Raw genomic sequence first — 20,155 nt, forward strand, 5'->3', positions numbered from 1 at the left:
CACAAGGTGAAATTTGCATGTCCGCTAATACAGCAGAAGCAAAACAGGCCATTGCATAACTAACATGGAGTTTCTGCTATAAACATCCCAAGGGAAAGCATATTTGTATGCAGATGTGTGAAGCTGACATTGATTACTACCATGTCACATACCAGCCTATATCTCAGATACTCTGCGGGAAAGTTTCACCAGAATCTACCTCCTCTCTCTGTTCAACAAAATCACTATCTTATTTTCTTAAGTTCATTCTCCACTCGAAAACCCATGGACCTTTCTGTGTAGCCTCTACTCAAACAGTTCATATCTGAACCCTTTTCAGCCCCTGCCATTATAAAAGTCAAAAGAAGAATCTAAGACGATAATAACAGCACTCAAAATCAGCCTCAACCCATAACTGTTGTTATTAACTGCAGATTCCTATACAGTGTGTTGGCGACACTCAAAATCATACAACTAATATCACACCACCTTTACTCTCAAAACTCATAGAGGATGAAGGCCATGTGCAGAGAATATTAAACTGTAGTTTTGATCATCATATCACTCCGTCAAAACCCACTGTTGTCCGGGATAGTTGAGACATCAGCATGACACTCTATATGAAGTCAGCAATTATCCACTACTTTCAAGTAAAAAGACAACCTACCAGCACAAACTGCCAAAAACCAAAGACTGACTTTTCCTTGAAAAGATGTTACAAAAAATAGAATAGTTTTTTGCACAAAATAAAATACAGATGGGGCTAACCTTTCAAACCCAGAACTGCCGTTGTGATCCACCTTTTTCCTTGCCATCATAAAATTCCACAATTTTGATAGAAACAACTTTTAATAATTTACATGCCAATTACAGGGCATGAAAGTGATAATCAAAGAACAGAGAAGTAACTACTCTAATATTCCCACTCCAGGTCTTACACTATCTGGCTCTCAAACCAAGATAAAAATTTCCTATCCGTCAATAATTAACAGCCTGAATTTACAGCAACTCCTTGGCCTTGGCAACTACATTGTCCACAGTTAAGCCAAACTCCTTATACAAAATCCCCGCAGGAGCACTAGCACCAAAATGGTCAACACCAACAGCAATACCTTTTGGTCCAAGGAACTTTGACCAGCCAAATGTTGAACCAGCTTCCACACTTACTCTAGCAGTAACATCTGTGGGGAGCACACTCTCTTTATATTCAGCGCTCTGCTCATCAAACAATTCCCATGACACAAGAGAAACAACCCTTGCAGTTTTGCCCTCCTTCCTTATCACTTCCCCAGCTTTGAAAGCAATTTCAAGCTCCGAGCCAGTTGCCAAAAGAATCACATCAGGTTTATTGCCAGTTGAATTGTCACTGACGATGTAGCCACCCTTTTCGACTCCCTCGATTGAGGTGCCAGGAAGGTGAGGGAGCTTCTGTCGAGAGAGTGCAAGAATTGAAGGCCTCACTCTATTTTCTACAGCAACTTTGTAAGATCCTGCAGTCTCATTTCCATCAGCTGGTCGCAGCATCAGAATGTTGGGCATAGCTCTAAAGCTGGCCAAATGCTCAATTGGTTGATGGGTTGGACCATCCTCTCCCAGGCCGATGGAATCATGAGTCATGACATAAATAACACCAGCCTCGCATAATGCAGAAATTCTCATAGCAGCTCGCATGTAGTCAGTAAATACAAAAAATGTGGCACAATAAGGGATAAGGCCACTACCATGAAGTGCTATGCCATTGCAAATGGCTCCCATAGCATGTTCCCGGACACCAAACCGAACATTACGTTCAGCAGGAGTATCTTTCTGAAAATCTCCAAACATCTTTAACAGAGTCATATTGGATGAAGCCAAATCAGCACTGCCACCAATCAAGCCAGGAAGAACCTTTGCGAGTGCATTGAGGCAAGCTTGAGATAGATTCCGGGTGGCATCACCTGGTTTGTCAGGCGTATAAGTCTGCAATTCACAAAAAACAATTGCCAGTTCTCCACATTCATAAAAGCCAAAAAATGCAATAAGCTAAATGCAAGTTGAAATAAAAGCTCCTAAACCAGATGAGAATCAGAGCTATCTTTCACAATTGAATTTCACTGCAAGTAATTACTAAGTACTCACACGATTCATTGCACAACAAGACATTTTATGAACCAGAGGAGGTACACTCACCGGCAAAGCTTTCTCCCATCCTTCAGGAAGCTTCCCAGTAATCATGCTCTTGAATTCAGCGGCCTCCTCTGGATACTTCTTTTCATAGGCAGCTACATCTGCCTGCCACTTTGCCTCAAAGGCTGCTCCATCCTTAACATGGCGGCTCCAGTGACTGCATCAAAGCAGGAATTTGTCAGTACTTCTAGTTACCATAGAGCAGACAGGTCCATTGCTGAAAGCAAGAAAGTCCTCTCTCTTCTCAATTTAGAAGTCATCCATGCTCAGCTTACCTTTTAACATCCTCTGGAACGTGAAATGGTTCAAAAGGCCAGCCCAAATTTTGACGGGTTGCCTCAACTTCTTTGGCACCAAGTGCACTGCCATGAACGCTATATGAATTGGCCTTGTTTGGTGACCCGAATCCAATAGTGGTTGTTACCTATCATTAAAAAACGCCAATTTGTGAGCCTTAGCATGCATACTCATGCATCATTACCACTGAAATACACAATGGAAAAAGCCTTTTCACAGCTACTTGATAACTACCTTGATTAAAGTTGGCTTATCAGTCACAGACTTGGCTTCCTGAATAGCTGCTCTAATTGCATCATAATCAGTGTTGCCGTTTTTGACCCAGATTGTATGCCAATTGAGAGCTTCAAAGCGGGCTTCAACAGTTTCAGTAAACGCGATCTCAGTGTCACCATCAATGGAGATGTGATTATCGTCATAAAATACAATGAGCTTTCCAAGACCCCAATGACCAGCCAGGGAGGAGGCCTCATTTAATATACCCTCCATGTTGCATCCATCTCCAACAATGCAATACCTGAACAAATCACCCATGTCTTCAGGCGAAACAAATTATAAGTGAACAAGTCCCTCAGCATATAAAAGGATAAGAGGGAACAAATGCTCGTTGATTCTAAGCACAACATCAACACCAAACAAATGGAGACCCATACTGTAGATACAACTCACCTCATCAAGGTTGCAGTCAATTACACAATATAAGGTAAGGACTCTGTTCCAACAAAGATTCTAGACACACAAGAATACATCAGTGTATCGTATATTCGAAGGGTCATTATGCTCCAGGCAAGTAAGTCTAAGGCATAACAAATTTTGCATAAGGACAGCAGCACCTGTACGCCTGAAGCCATAGACCGGGCACTATACAACAAACCTGCTGCGCCAGTTAAGAAAGACTAAGCCACCTCAATATAGCTAGTAGAGAGCTAGCTTTTCCAACATCTAACTTAGTCTGGAGAAAGGAGTCACCACTTCTATTTTACTTAACTAAGATACTCACATCTTCCTCATACAATATCTAGCCAAATCAGGGAGAACACAGAACAACATCTGCCTTCATGTAGAAGAAGGCCAGAGCGGTGTTACTCTCCTCAAGGTACTAACCTACTGGTGTAAAACAATTATCTGATCTCTCAACCAATTTACAACCCAGGCGAAAAGCAGCACTTGAAGAACTTAAAGGATAACCCAACATCTTAGCATCTCTTCAAAGATAATGGGAAAAGAATTCGTGGCTAAGAAACATCTACTTAGCCTAAGATCCACATCCACAAATCAAGACTTAGATGAATCAACAAGAATTCCAAAGAACACCCTGCTTCATGCAAAAAAACCCCAGCTCTCCCATTAAAGGCAGTAACATCCAAATTAAACAGCCATTAGCTCTATCACTTTGAGGAATCTTGCCTTGATCCTAAGGCAGGTTTCTAGCTCCGAGGGAGCGCAGCTTTAGTTTCGGAAATACAGGCCATTAAATATCGCTTTGACCACAAGGGAGGACTGATTTCTGCTGTATATTGGGTAGGATCTAGAGGCTAGATCTCAAGGGTGATCAGGTGGCCAATTTATTTTCCGCTGCGTATAGTCTTTGGGCAGGACCGAAATTTCAAGCAAGGCCCATATTCCCATTAATGTCTAGCATGGTTTTAGAGCTGATGCTAGACAAGTTATCTTACAGCCTACTGGCCATTATTGGCCACCATGATGTTTCCTGATGCAGCCACCGGTTAGGGTACAGGATTACCAGCTATTTTAGCATTCTAGAGAGCTATTTATTACAACCTGATACCAAATCTCTCTCTCTCTCTCTCTCTCTCTCTCTCTCTCTCTCTCTCTCTCTCTCTCTCTCCACACACACACACACACAGAGCAGCCACAAACAATTCTGAGTGAAACGTTGAAGGGTATCTACTAGAATCTCTCTATGCAAGCAGCAAGGGTCACTTCGCGGTTCATACCGAGCGGAAGGACAAAGTGGCCTCATCTATACGGCTCAAGATGCCATGGACAACATCACTACAGAGCAAATGCCAGAGTTCAAGCTATGAGTGTTGAACAAAACTTAAAATGCAGTGTTCCTGAGCATGTCACCAAAGGATCATGTGAAGCACATTCTTTGAGTGGGCTATTGGCTCACAATAACTCATTGAGAGGGGGTGTTGCAAAAAAAGGGCCACCTTTCACTTGTAAGCCCCCAAATGAAGAGAGCGCGAGGGAGTGACATGTACAGATGTAAGGAGATCACGAGGGGGAGGGGCGGAGCAGCAGCCATATGGGTAGGATAGAGCTTAGCATAAGTATGGCATGCTTTGGAATTATCGTTCTTGGGTTGACATGATCCATCCGTAGAGGCACAAATGACCTCAAAACAACCACAATGTTGGCCATCAGATGAGCCCATAGAAGAATCCAAGGTGTGCCTCTTACTATAGAGATGTTTTGGGATTTTTTATCCATAACGTGCACTTTAAACTTTAAAAAGAACAGTTAATTTCTTTAATATTTATGTTTTGTTCTTCAGATGTTTTCATTTTTTAAGGGATCTTTTTAATTTCTTGTAAGAGCTGAGGGGGATTACTCTTGGCCAGGTGTACTTGCAAGTTAAACACCAAGTCAAAAAATTATCATTCATTGCATAGTCTAGTGCTTAACATCCACACTCCCCTCCCCATGCATTAATACACTTCACTCTTAGCCTCCCTAGCTCTCCCTCTCCCCACCACTCTAAGATTTCTCCATCACCCAAGGCTGTGCTCTAATGCTTGATGTTCATCCATGTTCAGCCTCTCATGCCCGGTCACTCTCAAGTTCTCAATTTCTGTGATGAACCATAACATATAATGGTATATCATGTCTCAATTGTGCTCAGATGTGAAAGAAATGCTGAATGTAAACACCTTAGCCCTCATGACTCAAAATTAGATTTCTATAATGCAGGCTGATCAATCATGGTTATTTTCCTAGGAGTATATATATGTGTCTTGGGATTCGGGAATATGTTCAAAGTACGCTTCCCTAAATAACAAATAAAAACACAAATAATGCCTCTTGCGTCTCTAAAAATGTATGAATGCATCCTACCACTATGATTGAGCCACACATGACCATTCCATGAGGTGGGACAATAGACTACTTTTGGCCCCTTTGTAGGGGCAAACAAGGCTACACTCAGGCCTGCAAGCATTTAGCCTGTTTGTGGGCAGACACACTGGCGCAAAGCCCAGCCAAATAGGACATGGGAAAGAGGTTCAGGGTCTGTAGAGGTCAGCGAGCTAAAGACTGAGTCAGTCGGGTAGAGGGCCAGCTGGCCAATAGCAAAGGGGTTTTAGCCCCATAAGACCCCCATTGGGGGTGCAGAAAGCATTGCAGAGTTGGCATTACAGGATGTAGTTTAGTTCTTTCGAAATGCAGCTGTCACTAGACAAGACAGAAATTCAGCAGCGAGGTTCGGTTTCAGACATTATGAGTGCTCCATGACACTGGAGATGGTGGACCAAAGGCAGCAGGGTGCAGCATAGGCAGTGGCAGGTTCAAGATAACCCTAGGACTAGTCAAGAGCTCAGAAGGTGCTGAAGGGGAGCTGACAAGACATTGGGGAGCTCCTCTCTAAGCCACTGAAGTTCTTGATTGAAAGGCGAGCAGTTGAAGGAGTGAGCAGGAGACTGAGCAACAGGTCATACCCTCAGATCTAGCACCAGTGCAACAACTATCTACACTTTGTCCTCTGTCAAGATTTCTATTTATCCATTGGTTGCTACATCTCCCAGCCTACTTCAGATCTGAGCCTGGAATATTCAATAGATATATGCTTGTGTACCCATGCTCATTTTACTTTCTGCTGCATATTGTGGTTAGTGCATGACCTTTAAAGCAAGGCTTACTCATATAAATGTATACCATGGTTTCAGCACTCATGCTGAGACATGCTTAAACTTGTAAAACAACTTTTATTGCGTCTGACGAGCCTGTGAGAAAGCTGGCACCCAGAGAGCAGCATGCAGGAGCACCACCACCATTTGACACAAATTAGGCAGCACTCTCATCGGACACCAGAGACAGCCATGTATGTAATTCTGAGGGCAGATTGCTTTGGAGATGGCTGCAATGAAGAAGCTACTATAAGAAAGCTTTAGAGCTTAACTTACTAAGGGGGTCCTGAACTCTCATAGAAGAGGCAGAGAAGTACATAAGAGAAAACTGTAAACGGTTAACCTCCGCAAAATTAAACTCATGCTTCATGAAGTTAAATTAAAATACCCCTCCTTTTAAATGTACGTGGTAGACTAAAATTTTGTGAAGTGAAAGCCTCGAGCATGCATTAGATCACCACACACCCATCCTTAAGTGTCCAGCTCCCTGCTTGCTCACAGCCACACATTGTCATATTAATGCTCCACTCACTATCCACTTCAAGCTCCATGAATCCCTACATACAGACCTTTTCTTTCCCTTAGTCACACTCCTCATCCCCTCTTCCCCATGCTTCTCACCCATTTCTTACCCTTCGCATTCACGTTAGATGCTAGCTTCCACAAGCATTACTTCTCCCTCTCTACAATAAACCACTACCTTCCACAAGCCTTTACCTATACTTATTTGCACCTCCTCAGAGGGATACGGCGACAATAAGATGAACAGCTAATATTTTTACTCCTACAACATCATCGTCAAGATTAAAAAATTGGCACCAATTGCCACACATATTCAGAATCCACCTCATGTTTTACATATCATCAAACTATAAGTGGGCTGAATGTGCAGCTTTTCTTGAAATTGCCAATCATGTGAGTGACAGGTCGCATCAGGAGATGTCCCCTATCAAAGTCTGGCAAGCCCCAAACACTAGTAAGGTGCAATTGCAAGCCAGAGTCCTATCAAACCACTAGACCCACCTACAAACGACCCATAAGGGTTGAAGCTAGCAGCCTAGCAGCTCTGTTCGTCGGGCCACCCCTGAACTGAATGTCTAGACCACCGCAAAGAGCCAACCATCCTCAAAGTCCAGATGTGCATCCCATATCACATGCCCTTACCTTAAGCTGCTGCTCTCAAGCCAGCAGGTCTACGTCTGAAGAGGCGCACTCCTCCGGCCTCAAAGTCCAGGCATGCATCCCATTCCACATGTCTTTTCTTGTAGCTGCAGCTCTCAGGCCAGTAGGTCTATCTCCAAAAGGGTGTACTCCTCCCGTACCTAATAATGAACCCTTGGCCTATACTTATAGACCACAGGCTGGCTATCTTTAGCTGTACGCCTATAGCAAGCTAGCTCTCTCCACAACATCTAGACATCACCTTTGCTAGCTCTGGTCTCAACCCTAGGTTACTCATAGCCCTAGGTTAGACCTCGCTCTTACCTTAGATCTTATCCTAGATCCCAAGTTAGTCAGGCCTAGGTTTGAAAAGCCTACGTGACACATCATATATATACTACGTAGATTGTGAATTTATATATGTGATCCTTCAAGAGTAGGGACAACTATACTCTGTCTCACCTTCTTAATCGCCCTGCTCAACTCCTACTTTCCCCATCTCTCTTTTACTTCACCTTCCTAGTCATCCTAGTCCTACATGCATGTTTTTTTGTTTATAACATATGTAATTCTACTCAAGAAGCCAGAACAAACACTACAAACTTACATATGTACTTCTACATATCCACAACTTCATCAGAACCACTCTAGATCTTCTCACAATCCTATTATCTTCATTGAAATGTAACTCTGTTCCAGTATATAAAAACGTCCACAAAGGCTATACTTTCCATGTCACCATAATGTAAATATCCCAAGTCAAAGTACAGTTGACCATTTATTTGATCATAATTAAAGAGTTTTATATGTGTTAATTATGGTCAAAGAGTTCTTTTAATAGTCAAAGGATTGACTACGGTCAAAGATACTTGACTCTAGTCAAGTAAACCTGACTTTGGTCAAGAAGACTTGGTTTATTACCAAGAGGGTTAATTGCGGTTAACCAGGAACTGCAGAGCTGACTACGGTCAGAGAGTTGTGCTAACTTCGGTTGGAGAGACTTGGCTATAATAAAGGCGCCTCGACCCTTGGTCAAAGCTCCTTAATTATAATCAAGAGTGTTGACTCTGGTCAACCAAAGAATAAATATATATTTTTATATTTGTTTAGGTGTGCACATGTATTCAGTGGGGACGCCCACCGTGACTAGAATTGGTCCACAGTGTGTTATTTGCATGTAAGGCGCTAACAATTAATGGGTGCCATGGTGGTGCGCTTTAATTAATTGTTGCAGATACTAGAAAGAGTTATTTTTCCTAAGCGCTACTGGAGCCTAACAAGCATCTAGGAGGCGGTTCGTGTGACCAAATGCTTTGAAGACTCCAGAATGGCCCTTAGTGGCATGTAATAGGACTTAGTCTAGATTCTAGACAAGTGGCATGTTGCCAATTTGAAATGAGCTTGAAGCTCTTGTAAGGATTCACGTTTTGGATTTTTTATGTATTAGACAGCTCTACGCTGAACTCTTGTAACAAATTCTCTTCAAGAAATAAAAAACTTTCGGGGGGGTCTAGCCCGACATGTTGTCTTGGCCCCTAGCAGTGTGTAGAGAGAGAGAGAGAGAGAGAGCTCTACTGAGTATTTCTGTAGTAAATTCATAGCGTGAGGATCTGTAGAGAGAGAGAGAGAGCCAGTATTGCACTGGTATCAGAGCATGGCCTCACAGTTTTCTAAAGCTGTGACGATCAAGTAGTAGTTTCGGGGAAAATCTGTGGAAAAATCCAAGTGGCTAACGTAGGACACCTCCGACGAGAGTTTCTGTTGGTAGAGAGACCATAGAAGAGAAAGGGCCAACGCAAATTTAGATTGGCAGGCATGAAGGATTTCATCATTCGAGTCCTGACGAAGACAGTTGTGGAAGCGTTCCTGTTTCTTGCGTGGGTAATAATTAACTTGACAGGGGTGCACCGATGAAGCTTTGGAGAAGTGTTCACAGGCTTTGAGGGAGCGCACGGGCCCCGAGCGTAATTTGTGACGGATAACGTAAGCTCTTCTGTGTGCCCAGCACATTGTGATGCAAAGTGTGGTATTTAAGCGTCTGCAAACAGATTGGCAAGACGGAGAGCCAATGTCAGGAGTCTAAGTGGTGTAAAAGAGCACCGCCCTTACGCGCGTGTTTACATCAGGTGACGAGGTGCCTTTTGCTAGACCTCGACAGAATTTTCAATGGTGAAGCTTCCACAACGACTATTAGCATCGTGAGACCTGACGAGGGGAGATTGGACCAAACGGTGGCTGTGCGAGTAGAAGCAAGTTGTGATGCTTCGTAACGCCTGACAGACGACGGTCTTCGACGGATGGTCTCCAAAAGGCTCGACACGCGACGTCGACCAATTCACAGCCAAGGTTTGGAACCTTAGGCACCTGCTGACGTGGCGTAGGCAATGACGTTGCAGCTAATCCACACCTGCTGATGTGGCGTTATGATAGACACGTGGCAAGTGCTGTTGTGGCAGGTCTAGGTGATGTGGCAGTGACACGTGGCATGCTGACATGGCACAAGCATGTGCAGAGAGCAGACACATGGCAGCCAGCCTGGCAGTCCAGTGGTTGAGTTAACCCTGATACAGTTAATTCTGGTTGGTTGACCCATGGTTAATGAAACCCTGGTTAAGTTAACTACATCCAGTTAACTCTGGTTAGTTGAACCAGTATCTAGTTAGTTCAACCTTGGTCCAGTTAATCTGGCCTAACCAGACCAGTTTGGTTGGTGTAACCAGAACCAGTTAGTCTGGTTGGAGTAACCGGCCATTTACTCCATCTGGTTACTATCATCCACCAAAGAAAAAAAAGGGACAGTTGCAGAGACTGTTTCTGCTAGCAGATTTCACCAGCCTGTCAGACTTTTACTGTCAGAAAAGCAGCAGAAAAGCAGAGAAAACAGAGATTTGCAGAAAAAGAGTATGCATGCCTTTGAGCAGTGAAAAGAGGAAAAAACAGATGCTTTTTGAAGTCATTTGCAGTAGCCAGAAAAGGGGCAATATAGTTGTTGATGCTTTGGCAGCTGTGTGGGTATATGCCTTGAATTGACAGCCAATACTGGCATAGATTGTGAATGCAAGACCCCTCTTGTTGAGGTAAATTTTCTCTTTGAAAAGCGAAGGCAGCGTGCATCAGTTGCATACGCAGTGTGTGTGCGAGAAATCTGCAGATCTCAGACAAGTTGTAAGAAGATGGCTCAATCACCTATCCAGTGGGATTCACAAGATAGGGATGCGCATCCAAATCAAAGAAGTGTGCAACAAACTCAGCAAGAATTTGAGCAGATGGTACGCACTCGTATACAAGAGATGGAAAATCAATGATCCAAGGGCTCAGCAGTATATGACATGCCAATGCCAAAGGCACACTCTCATGTACAGCCAAAAAAAGAGAGATCTCATAGGGGACGGTCTCACAGCAGGAAGAGATCGAGGCATCTTCACCGATCTCCTAGTCCATCACCGTCTACCTCGAGTTCGACTTCTGTATCTTCTTTATCAGATAAACCATCAAGGAAAAGAAGAAAACACAAGAAGTCTAGGAAGAGAAAGTCCTCCAGAGTGCACGTTGCACCATTCAAAAAGATCTCCAAAGGAACCCAAATGAGAAAGTACAGAGCAGGTCTCACTCCAAGAATCTAGGCAGTAGTGAATGCTTTGAGGGCAAAGAACATTCAAGACCTTATGCATTCAGCTTCAGTAGCTAGTCTTGTGCCATTATAGGATCCATCCGTGGAACTATCCTTGCATGTAGGACGTGCCGAAAGAAAGAAAACTGATTTTTCAAAAAGAGTATCCCAAGGTTGAAAAGAAAGGGTTTCAGCCTCAAAAGCGGAGGGGTATTCAGTTTTCAAAGGCTTAAAGGCAAATCTCTATTCACCCCTGAACAGATAGCTGAATTCCGTACATATGGGAAATGCTTCAAGTGCGGCAAAGATGGGCATGTGGCTGCCCAGTGCCTAGAAAAGCCTTCAACTTCGAAGGGAAAAGAGGCAAAGAAGCCACAAGGACCGCAAAAGCCAATGGCAGGAGGAATTCCTGACATACTGGGTCATGTTTCAAACCCAGAAGAACGAGAATTGCTGCTATCATGGGGTAAAGTCAGAGACCAGCAAGCGCTACTTTTATTTGATCCAGGGGCTACTGATAATTTCATATCAGAGGACCTAGCCCTGAGGCTGGGAATAAAGACGAAGGAATTGGGCAAGGCTTTGAATGCCGATAAGATGTTCTGTGGGAATCCTATGCCAGTCACTCCCTTGATAGGGAAGCTCCGTCTTCAAGTTCAGAGTTATGTGGATCAGGAAGACTTCTTCATTTCTCCACTGAAACATCATGATGTAGTCTTGGAAAAGCCTTAGTTTCATCGCAAGACAGTGAAGTTGACTCTTCCTGAAAGAGTGCTGGAGTTTGTACATAGGGGGAAAATTCAGCTTTAAGTTGCCATGAATAAAGGGGAGACTATCCCCATTGTATCTGATGTTACATGTGGTAAAGCATTAAAGTTTGCAATTTCCGCGTACATGGTTTTTGTAAAAGAAAAAGAGAATGATATGCATGCTGAAATGAATGATGCAGACAAAGATAAGTTTCAGTTTCTTATAAACTTTAAAGATTGCTTTTCCGATGCTTTGCCAAGGAAGTTACCCCCAGAGAGACCAGAAGATCATCGGATAGAGTTAATGCCTAGTAGTGAACCACCAAACAGACCCCCTTATAGAGTCAGTGCGACTCAAAGAGAGAAGATTATGGCTCAGGTACAGGACTTGCTGTCCAAAAAGTTGATTCAGCCCAGCTCGTCTCCTTTTTGTTCCCCTGTACTACTAGTATAGAAGAAAGATTGTTCATTCCATATGTGCGTCGGTTATCATGCACTGAACAAAATGACCATCAAGAATAGATTCCCTATTCCGTGCATTGACTATGTGTTGGATCAGTTAAATGGAGCTTCGATTTTCAGCAGGATAGACTTAAAGAGTGGCTATCACCAAGTAAGGATACAACCTCGGGATGTGCACAAGACAGCATTCCGCGCTAAATTCGGGTTGTATGAATATTTAGTGATGCCTTTTGGGTTGACAAATGCTCCAGCCACATTCAATAGAATGATGGATCGCATCTTCCGAAAGTACAAGCATTTCACGGATACTTTGATTGATGATATCCTAGTCTTTTCAGAGACAGAGGAAGAGCACAGGGAACATCTTGCTATAGTGTTTCAAGAGCTAAGAAATCATCAGCTCTATGTTAACAGCAAGAAAAGTGAATTCTTCTTGGAAGAAATCCATTATCTGGGGCATATAATATCCAAGAATGGGATACAGATGGATCCAGCAAAGATCCGTGCCATTCAAGAATGGCTAGAGCTGAAATTTGTGCATGAAGTTCGAAGTTTCCTAGGCCTGTGTTCTTACTACAGAAGGTTTATCAGGCATTTTGCTGATATCGCAGCTCCATTACATGACCTTACAAAGAAATATGCAGCCTTCAAATGGGGAATATCACAGAATAAGCATTCAATGCACTCAAGGAGAAGTTGACTACAGAGCCTATTCTTGTAGTCCCGGATCTTTATCAACTTTTGATGTTGATTGCGATGCTTGTGGAGAGTGTGTTGAGGCTGCATTACATCAAAATGAACATGTAGTAGCCTACGAGAGCCGAAGATTGCGTGATGCTGAGAGATATTTGGAAATCTATGAGAAAGAGTTATTGGCTGTATTCATGCCATCCATACATGGAAGCACTATCTTTTGGGTTCAAATTTTACCATTAACACAGGTCACCAAAGTCTGAGATATTTTTTGACTCAGACCAAGCTTTCCGAGAAGCCTATGAAATGGGCAAACATGCTATCAATGTATCATTTTCAGATTGTCCATACCGCAGGAATTCGGAACAGAGTGGCAGATGCCTTCTCCCGAAGACCCCAGGTCAATAATGTGACTATTGCTTATCATCAAGACCTGGAAGGCATGAGGGAGCAATATGCTAGTGATGCAGATTTTGGTGAGATTTTACAGCAAATGCAAGAGGGGCAATCCACCAGTCACTATTCCCTGAAAGATGGGTATCTAATGAAAGATAATTGCCTATGCATCACCCAAGAGATGAGGAAAAAGATTTTGGAGGAATGCCATGCACCTCCCTATGCTGGACACAGAGGAATTACAGCAACAACTCTAGCACTAGAGAGGAATTTCTTTTGGCCAAGGATGCGGAAAGATATACATCAGTTTGTTACTGAATGCCTTACGTGTCACAAAGTGAAGTATGACAGACGGAAGACATCAGTTTGTTACTAAATGCCTTACGTGTCAGAAAGTGAAGTATGACAGACGGAAGGCACCTGGCCTACTTATGACTCTTCCCGTGCCTCAAGCACCATGGGAAAGTATTAAAATGGACTTTATTTTCGATATGCCAAGATCAAAGTCAGAAAATGATGGAATTTGGACTATCATTGATAGATTCAACAAGCAAGCTCATTTCATTCCGGTTCGCAAAACCATAAAGGCAGATCATATGGCTAATCTTTTTATGGCACAGATCTTTAAGCATCATGGTATGCCTATGTCCATTGTTAGTGATCGAGATCCCAGAATGACCAGTCTATTTTGAAGAGCTTTATTTGATAACATGGGAACGAATTTGAATTATTCTTCTTCTTTCCATCCCCAGACAGATGGTCAAAGTGAAGTAGCAAATTCTACAGCATTGGATATGCTGAAATGCTACGTGGGTGACCAAGGTTCAGACTAGGAAAAGTACCTACCATTGGTAGAGTTTGCTTACAATAATACAATGCACACCTCTACAGGGAAAGCCCCCTTTGAGGTCATTTATGGGAAGGTGATTTTGCCACCTATATTGAGGACCAAAGATGAAATATTTGCAGCTGATCAGTTTGTGAGAGACCTCCAGACAGCTTACAGCCAAGTCCGGACAGCAATCAAAAGGTCTCAAAGAAACATAAAAGAGCTGCAACTAAGCATAGGAGACAGTTAGATCTCAAGGAAGGGGATTGGGTACTTTTGAAGTTTGAAAAAGCTAGGCTCCGCAAGTGTAAAGGCAAACAGAAAGTATATGCAAAGTTATCTCCCAGATACTATGGCCCTTTCAGGGTTTCAGAAAGAATAAATGAGGTTGCATACATGTTAGCATTGCCAGAGCATTGGAGGATTCACAATGCATTCCATGTGAGTCTTCTAAAAAAATTCCAAGGACTAGAGCCTACAGAACCAGTATCAGAGGATCCGGCAAAAGTGGATGAGCTGGAGCAGATTCTTCAGCCAGAGCAAATTGTATACCATGCTGTACGTAAAGGCCCTCAGGGCAAGGAGTTTTACAGGTATCTTGTAAAATTCAAGACTTATACGGCATTAGATGCCAAGTGGATGGACGAAAACATGTTATCCGACCATCCACAGCTTTTGGATGTTTACAAGGAAGCTTTTCAATTGAGGTCAACTGAATAGAAGCCGAGGGGATGTCACCACAATGTAAATATCCTAAGTCAAAGTACAGTTGACCATTTATGTGATCATAATTAACGAGTTATATATGTGTTAATTATGGTCAAAGAGTTCTTTTAATGGTCAAAGGATTGACTACGGTCAAAGATACTTGACTCTAGTCAAGTAAACCTGACTTCGGTCAAGAAGACTTGGTTTATTACCAAGAGGGTTAATTGCGGTTAACCAGAGAACTACAGAGCTGACTACGGTCAGAGAGTTGTGCTAACTTCGGTTGGAGAGACTTGGCTATAATAAAGGCGCCTCGACCCTTGGTCAAAGCTCCTTAATTATAATCAAGAGTGTTGACTCCGGTCAACCAGAGAATAAATATATTTTTTTATATTTGTTTAAGTGTGCACGTGTATTCAGTGGGGACGCCCACCGTGACTAGAATTAGTCCACAGTGTGTTATTTGCATGCAAAGCGCTAACAATTAATGGGTGCCATGGTGGTGCACTTTAATTAATTGTTGCAGGTTCTAGGAAGAGTTATTTTTTCTAAGCGCTATTGGAGCCTAACAAGCATCTAGGAGGCGGTTCGTGTGACCAAATGCTTTGAAGACTCCAGAATGGCCCTTAGTGGCATGTAATAGGACTTAGTCAAGATTCTAGACAAGTGGCATGTTGCCAATTTGAAATGAGCTTGAAGCTCTTGTAAGGATTCATGTTTTGGATTTTTTATGTATCAGACAGCTCTACGCTGAACTCTTATAACAGATTCTCTTCAAGAAATAAAATACCTTTGGGGGGGGGGGGGAGGGGGGGCCAGCCCGACATGTTGTCCTGGGCCCTAGCAGTGTGTAGAGAGAGAGAGAGAGAGAGCTCTACTGAGTATTTCGGCAGTAAATTCAGAGCGTGAGGATCTGTAGAGAGAGAGAGAGAGCTAGTATTGCATCCCAACAAACTCATCCACAATCTTCAAAAGTAAACCCTGCCAAGCATGGTTCCTTCCACAATCTGGATATAAGCTAATCGCTCGACTCTGACACAAAACATTCTTGAAATAACTCCTCATTATCCTTGTCTTTGACTATTAGGAAAATTCCTTTACGCTGCCCCAAAAATGAGGTAAAAGGCAAAAATTTCCTAAGAGCTGAACAGTGTTCCTCCTGGGAAAACAACCTAGAAATAAAGGATTAAGGCTTCCTTGAAACCATGGCAGGCAAGGCTTTTTCACACAGTAACCTACCTCATGCCTTGTACATGTAAAACAGGACATTAATGTGTGGCAGAGATAGGACACTTACAAAACTATTTGTCCTTGTACAAAGTAAGACCCAAAAAAAAAGGGAGGTGCAATTCACTGGAACCAGGGGAAACTCGACAGCTAGAGCTAAAAGGCCTTGGTAGAGCTGCACAGCTTCGATGCATAGCTAGACGAGTCTTAATTAAAAAGCTTACTAACAGCTACTGGAGTAGAGTCAAATTTCCAGAACCTTGAACTTTAATACAAAGCATTAAAAAGGGCCTACATCTGCATTTTATGTAGCTCCATGCAAGTAAAACCTAGCATTCTCAATTAACAGGTGGCTCTCTGCTCACTGTGTTATAGCCTTAAATCTTACTCTTGAACCTATTCTGTACGGTTTAATGGCTTTGAAATGTTTGCAGCACTAGATGCTGCATCCCTTGTCTAAGTCATGGAATTGAACTCATTTCTACGTTAAAGGTCATGCGAGGACTCCTTGAAATAGCTGGAATAGCTAATCAACATAGTTGATGTTCTAGATGGGTTTGACTGTGTATAAATGGAGGAGGAACATGACCTGACATTCTCAGAATATGTAGCAATGCTTTGCATTTGTGTTAATGGTCATAGAAAAACAGAAGCACTCTCTGACACAGTGGGTGAAACTGAACAGATGAATTATGTGCATGCGTGTGTGAATAGTGAATATGCACACATCTATGGATGGAGGTGCAGCAATTCATCCTGAGTGCTGCATATTGGATGAAGGCTGTTGGGGACACATTCGAGCTTGTTTTGAGCTTCATCTGGAAGGAACCTTCAGTTTCTTACAGGCTCATGGTCAAGCAAGAGCTGAGCCCTAATTTAGGTTTCTTTCCGAGAGTGGTCACTGTACTTTATGAAACACACGGGAGATTTGTCCGGGCTTCTTCTAGGAGGAACTGTCAGTTTACTAGAGGTTTACATCTCTCCAAGAGTGGTGATTGTATTATGATGGCATTAATCAACAGGAAATATACATTTGGAGAATGCAAGGTTAGAATTGGATATGCTGGCATGAAGATATATACAATGCTAGTCCTTGCCCTTGTTATTGCTTTATGTTAAAGTTCATGGATCTGGACATTTGACTCTACTGCAGTAGCTTCAGTTTCCCAAAGGTTCATATGGTCAAGCCAGAGCGCAGCCGACATCTCTCTGAGAGCCTTTGTTCTACTTGATGGCATTGATCAAGTGGAAATACGTTTGGAGAATGCAAGGTTTAATGACATGAAGATTCCTTAAATGCTGGTCTATTCTCCAAGGTTTTATGACATGAAGATTTCTATAATGCGCGTCTGGGCCCTTTTTACTGCTTATATTAATGTCCAAGGTTCTGGACATTCGATTATCCTCCAGTAGCTTCTTTTTCCTAGAGCTTCACATGGTCAAGCAATAGATGAGCCCATTCCCTCGGTTCTTTCTGAGAAAGGTCACTGTATTTGATGGCATTGATAAACAGGGAATATACATTTGGAGAATGCAAGGTTTTATTGTAGATTTTTTGGCATGTAGATACATAAAGTGCTGGTATGGGCACTTTTTACTGCTTTATATTAAATTCCAAGGTTCTGGACATTTGACCCTACTCCAGTAGCTTCAGTTTCCTAGAGGGTCACATGGTCAAGCAAGAGCTAAGCCCATACCCTCAGGTTTCTCTCTGAGGACGGTCACTGTATCGATGGCATTGACCAACAGGATGTTTAGGCTTGGGCTCTATTATACATATATCTTCATAAGATTATATTACATCCAATGTTACAACTTTATTTCTGTAAAATGAGTAGAACAATAAATGAGAGGAAACGAGAGAAGGGAAGAAGGAGGTTTCTCAGAGACAACAAACAAGTAAACAGAGCTACACTTATATTGTCATCAATACCCAAGCATAAGCTACAATCTGGGAGATCCACCCAGAAACAATTGTAGAATATCATTAGACAGAGACCCAGATGTGCTGTATTCCAGCTTACATAGCCACCTAAGTCTTCAAGGTCTTAAATCACCTATTACAAAGTAAACGACTTGACTGCAAGCTTTAGAAATGGATGCGGGTAGAGGAAGGAGATCCACCTCAGAAACAGTTGAAAAACATCATTAAGCGATAGGAAACAGATGCTCTCTTCCAAAAAATATATGAGTCAGGCATGAAACTGAAACTGCCACATAAAATTGCCTTTCAATTCCTGTTCCAATGACATAAAATGCAGCACCAGAATATTGTGGTCCTCAAATTTGAATTATGCGAGGAAAAACTGCACAAACAAATTTGTAAAACCACAGAATAAAAGAGAAAAAAAACGACAACACAGTTCCTTTAGCAGGCCGAACAGCCCATCTGTGTCCGTAAAAATTCCTCTAAAAATGAAGAGTACAAATACACTGTCTCACATTGAGAAAACAAAGTGAAGAGAGTCTGATCGGAGCATCGCAAAACAATAAGCACATTAGGATGGTAACACAACAGTGATCTCGTGCTTTTAGAAGCAAGGTACCACCTCCAAGGAATTTACAAACAATAAAACTGGAGGGGAAGGGAGACTCACGTGTAATGATCCACAACAATGGCATCAGGCTTGTTATAACGCGCAGCCAAGTGCTTCTCAGCAAGTGCCAAGCCGACTGCATTGGCGATACCCTGTCCGAGTGGACCTGCGTATGGCAAAAACATAGCTACTAAGAAAAATCCATTGGTGCTGTAAGACTTTAACTGCAACGAATTTATGTTCGATTAATCCTTTCACACCTGTGGTCACTTCTACACCAGGAGTCTCAAAGTTTTCAGGATGACCAGGCGTCCTGCTTTTCCACTGTCTGAACTGCTTGAGATCTTCATCCTGAAATCGGACGTTCGAACAAACGCGAAACGAAAATCAAGCAATAGTTTCTCCTGACAATACTCAGATTTTATCCAAAGAAGTGACAAACCGATAGGAATAAAGCATCCATACAAGCTAGGATACAGTCGACGCAAAAACAGGAGAACCCATTACGAGAGAAGAAGGCCCCCTTCTAGCGTGAACATTAAAAAAAGCTTCTTGGAAGTCAGGGAGGGAAAAGAGATACCTTGACACTCTCGTAACCTGCGAGATGAAGGAGAGCGTACTGCAGCATGCATCCGTGGCCCGCAGAAAGAACGAAACGATCCCGGTTGAACCAGTAGGGATTCTTGGGATTGTACCTCATTACCTCGTCGTAGAGGATATGTCCCATGGGAGCACAGCCCATGGGGAGGCCCGGGTGACCAGAATTGGCCTTCTCGACGGCATCGATGGCCAAGAATCTGATTGTGTTGACGGATTTCTCGACGAGGGCGGTCTCGGTTTTGGGGGCGGCTTCGACGGCGGCTGTCGCGGAGACATTGAGGTGGAGGCGGCGGGAGGACTTGGTCTGGGGCAGAGGAGGGGAGGAGGGGGAGGAGGAGGAGGAGGAGGAGGAGGAGAGCTTGAGGCCGGCGAACTGGGGGAAAGGGGAGGGGAGGGGGGTGAGGGAGTCGGAGTGGGGGGAATAGGAGGAGGAGGCAGGGTGAGAGAGGAAGGAGACACAGGGGGAGCCGGCCAGGGAGGAGGAAGCCATGGCTGCTCTGCTGCTGCTGCTTCAAGAGCTTGTTGTTTGTGATGGAGGTGAGATGGAAGAGGAAGAAGATTAGGTGGAGCTGGTCGCCCTGTGTAGAGCTCTCAGAGAGACGCAGACGACGATAGCATTTGAGAGAGAAGCAATGGATGGATGGATGGATGGATGGGAATGAATTGGGAATATGCATGGCATGGATCCCGTTTGTTTGTGGATGAGTGAGTGAGTGAGTGGCTGGCAATTAGCATCATCATCATCGGATGGATAACTCACCTCCACCACCACCCTTGCCACGTCCCCTTTTCATACCTCCGCTTTACTTGACTAGTCAACCCTCACCCAACCCAACCACAAAGAACGCGCCTCTCTTTAGCATTCTTCAACT

General features: G+C 43.2%; 1 protein-coding gene across 1 annotated transcript; it reads right to left on the reverse strand.

The window, feature by feature from the left end:
- Positions 1-662: 662 nt before the first annotated feature.
- LOC147882971 (transketolase, chloroplastic-like) lies at positions 663-19,947 on the reverse strand. The gene is made up of 7 exons (XM_087400975.1): positions 19,264-19,947; positions 18,944-19,034; positions 18,744-18,849; positions 2,677-2,959; positions 2,421-2,569; positions 2,149-2,302; positions 663-1,938 (listed from the first exon to the last, which is right to left on the reverse strand). Exons 1-7 carry the CDS (start codon positions 19,771-19,773, stop codon positions 979-981), a joined length of 2,253 nt encoding a protein of 750 aa, XP_087257101.1. The 5' UTR covers positions 19,774-19,947; the 3' UTR covers positions 663-978.
- Positions 19,948-20,155: the final 208 nt, after the last annotated feature.

This window comes from Dipteris shenzhenensis, chromosome 29 (genome assembly GCF_047967505.1).
Source record: "Dipteris shenzhenensis isolate YYH24624 ecotype China chromosome 29, Dip_SZ_1.0, whole genome shotgun sequence".
Taxonomy (NCBI): domain Eukaryota; kingdom Viridiplantae; phylum Streptophyta; class Polypodiopsida; order Gleicheniales; family Dipteridaceae; genus Dipteris; species Dipteris shenzhenensis.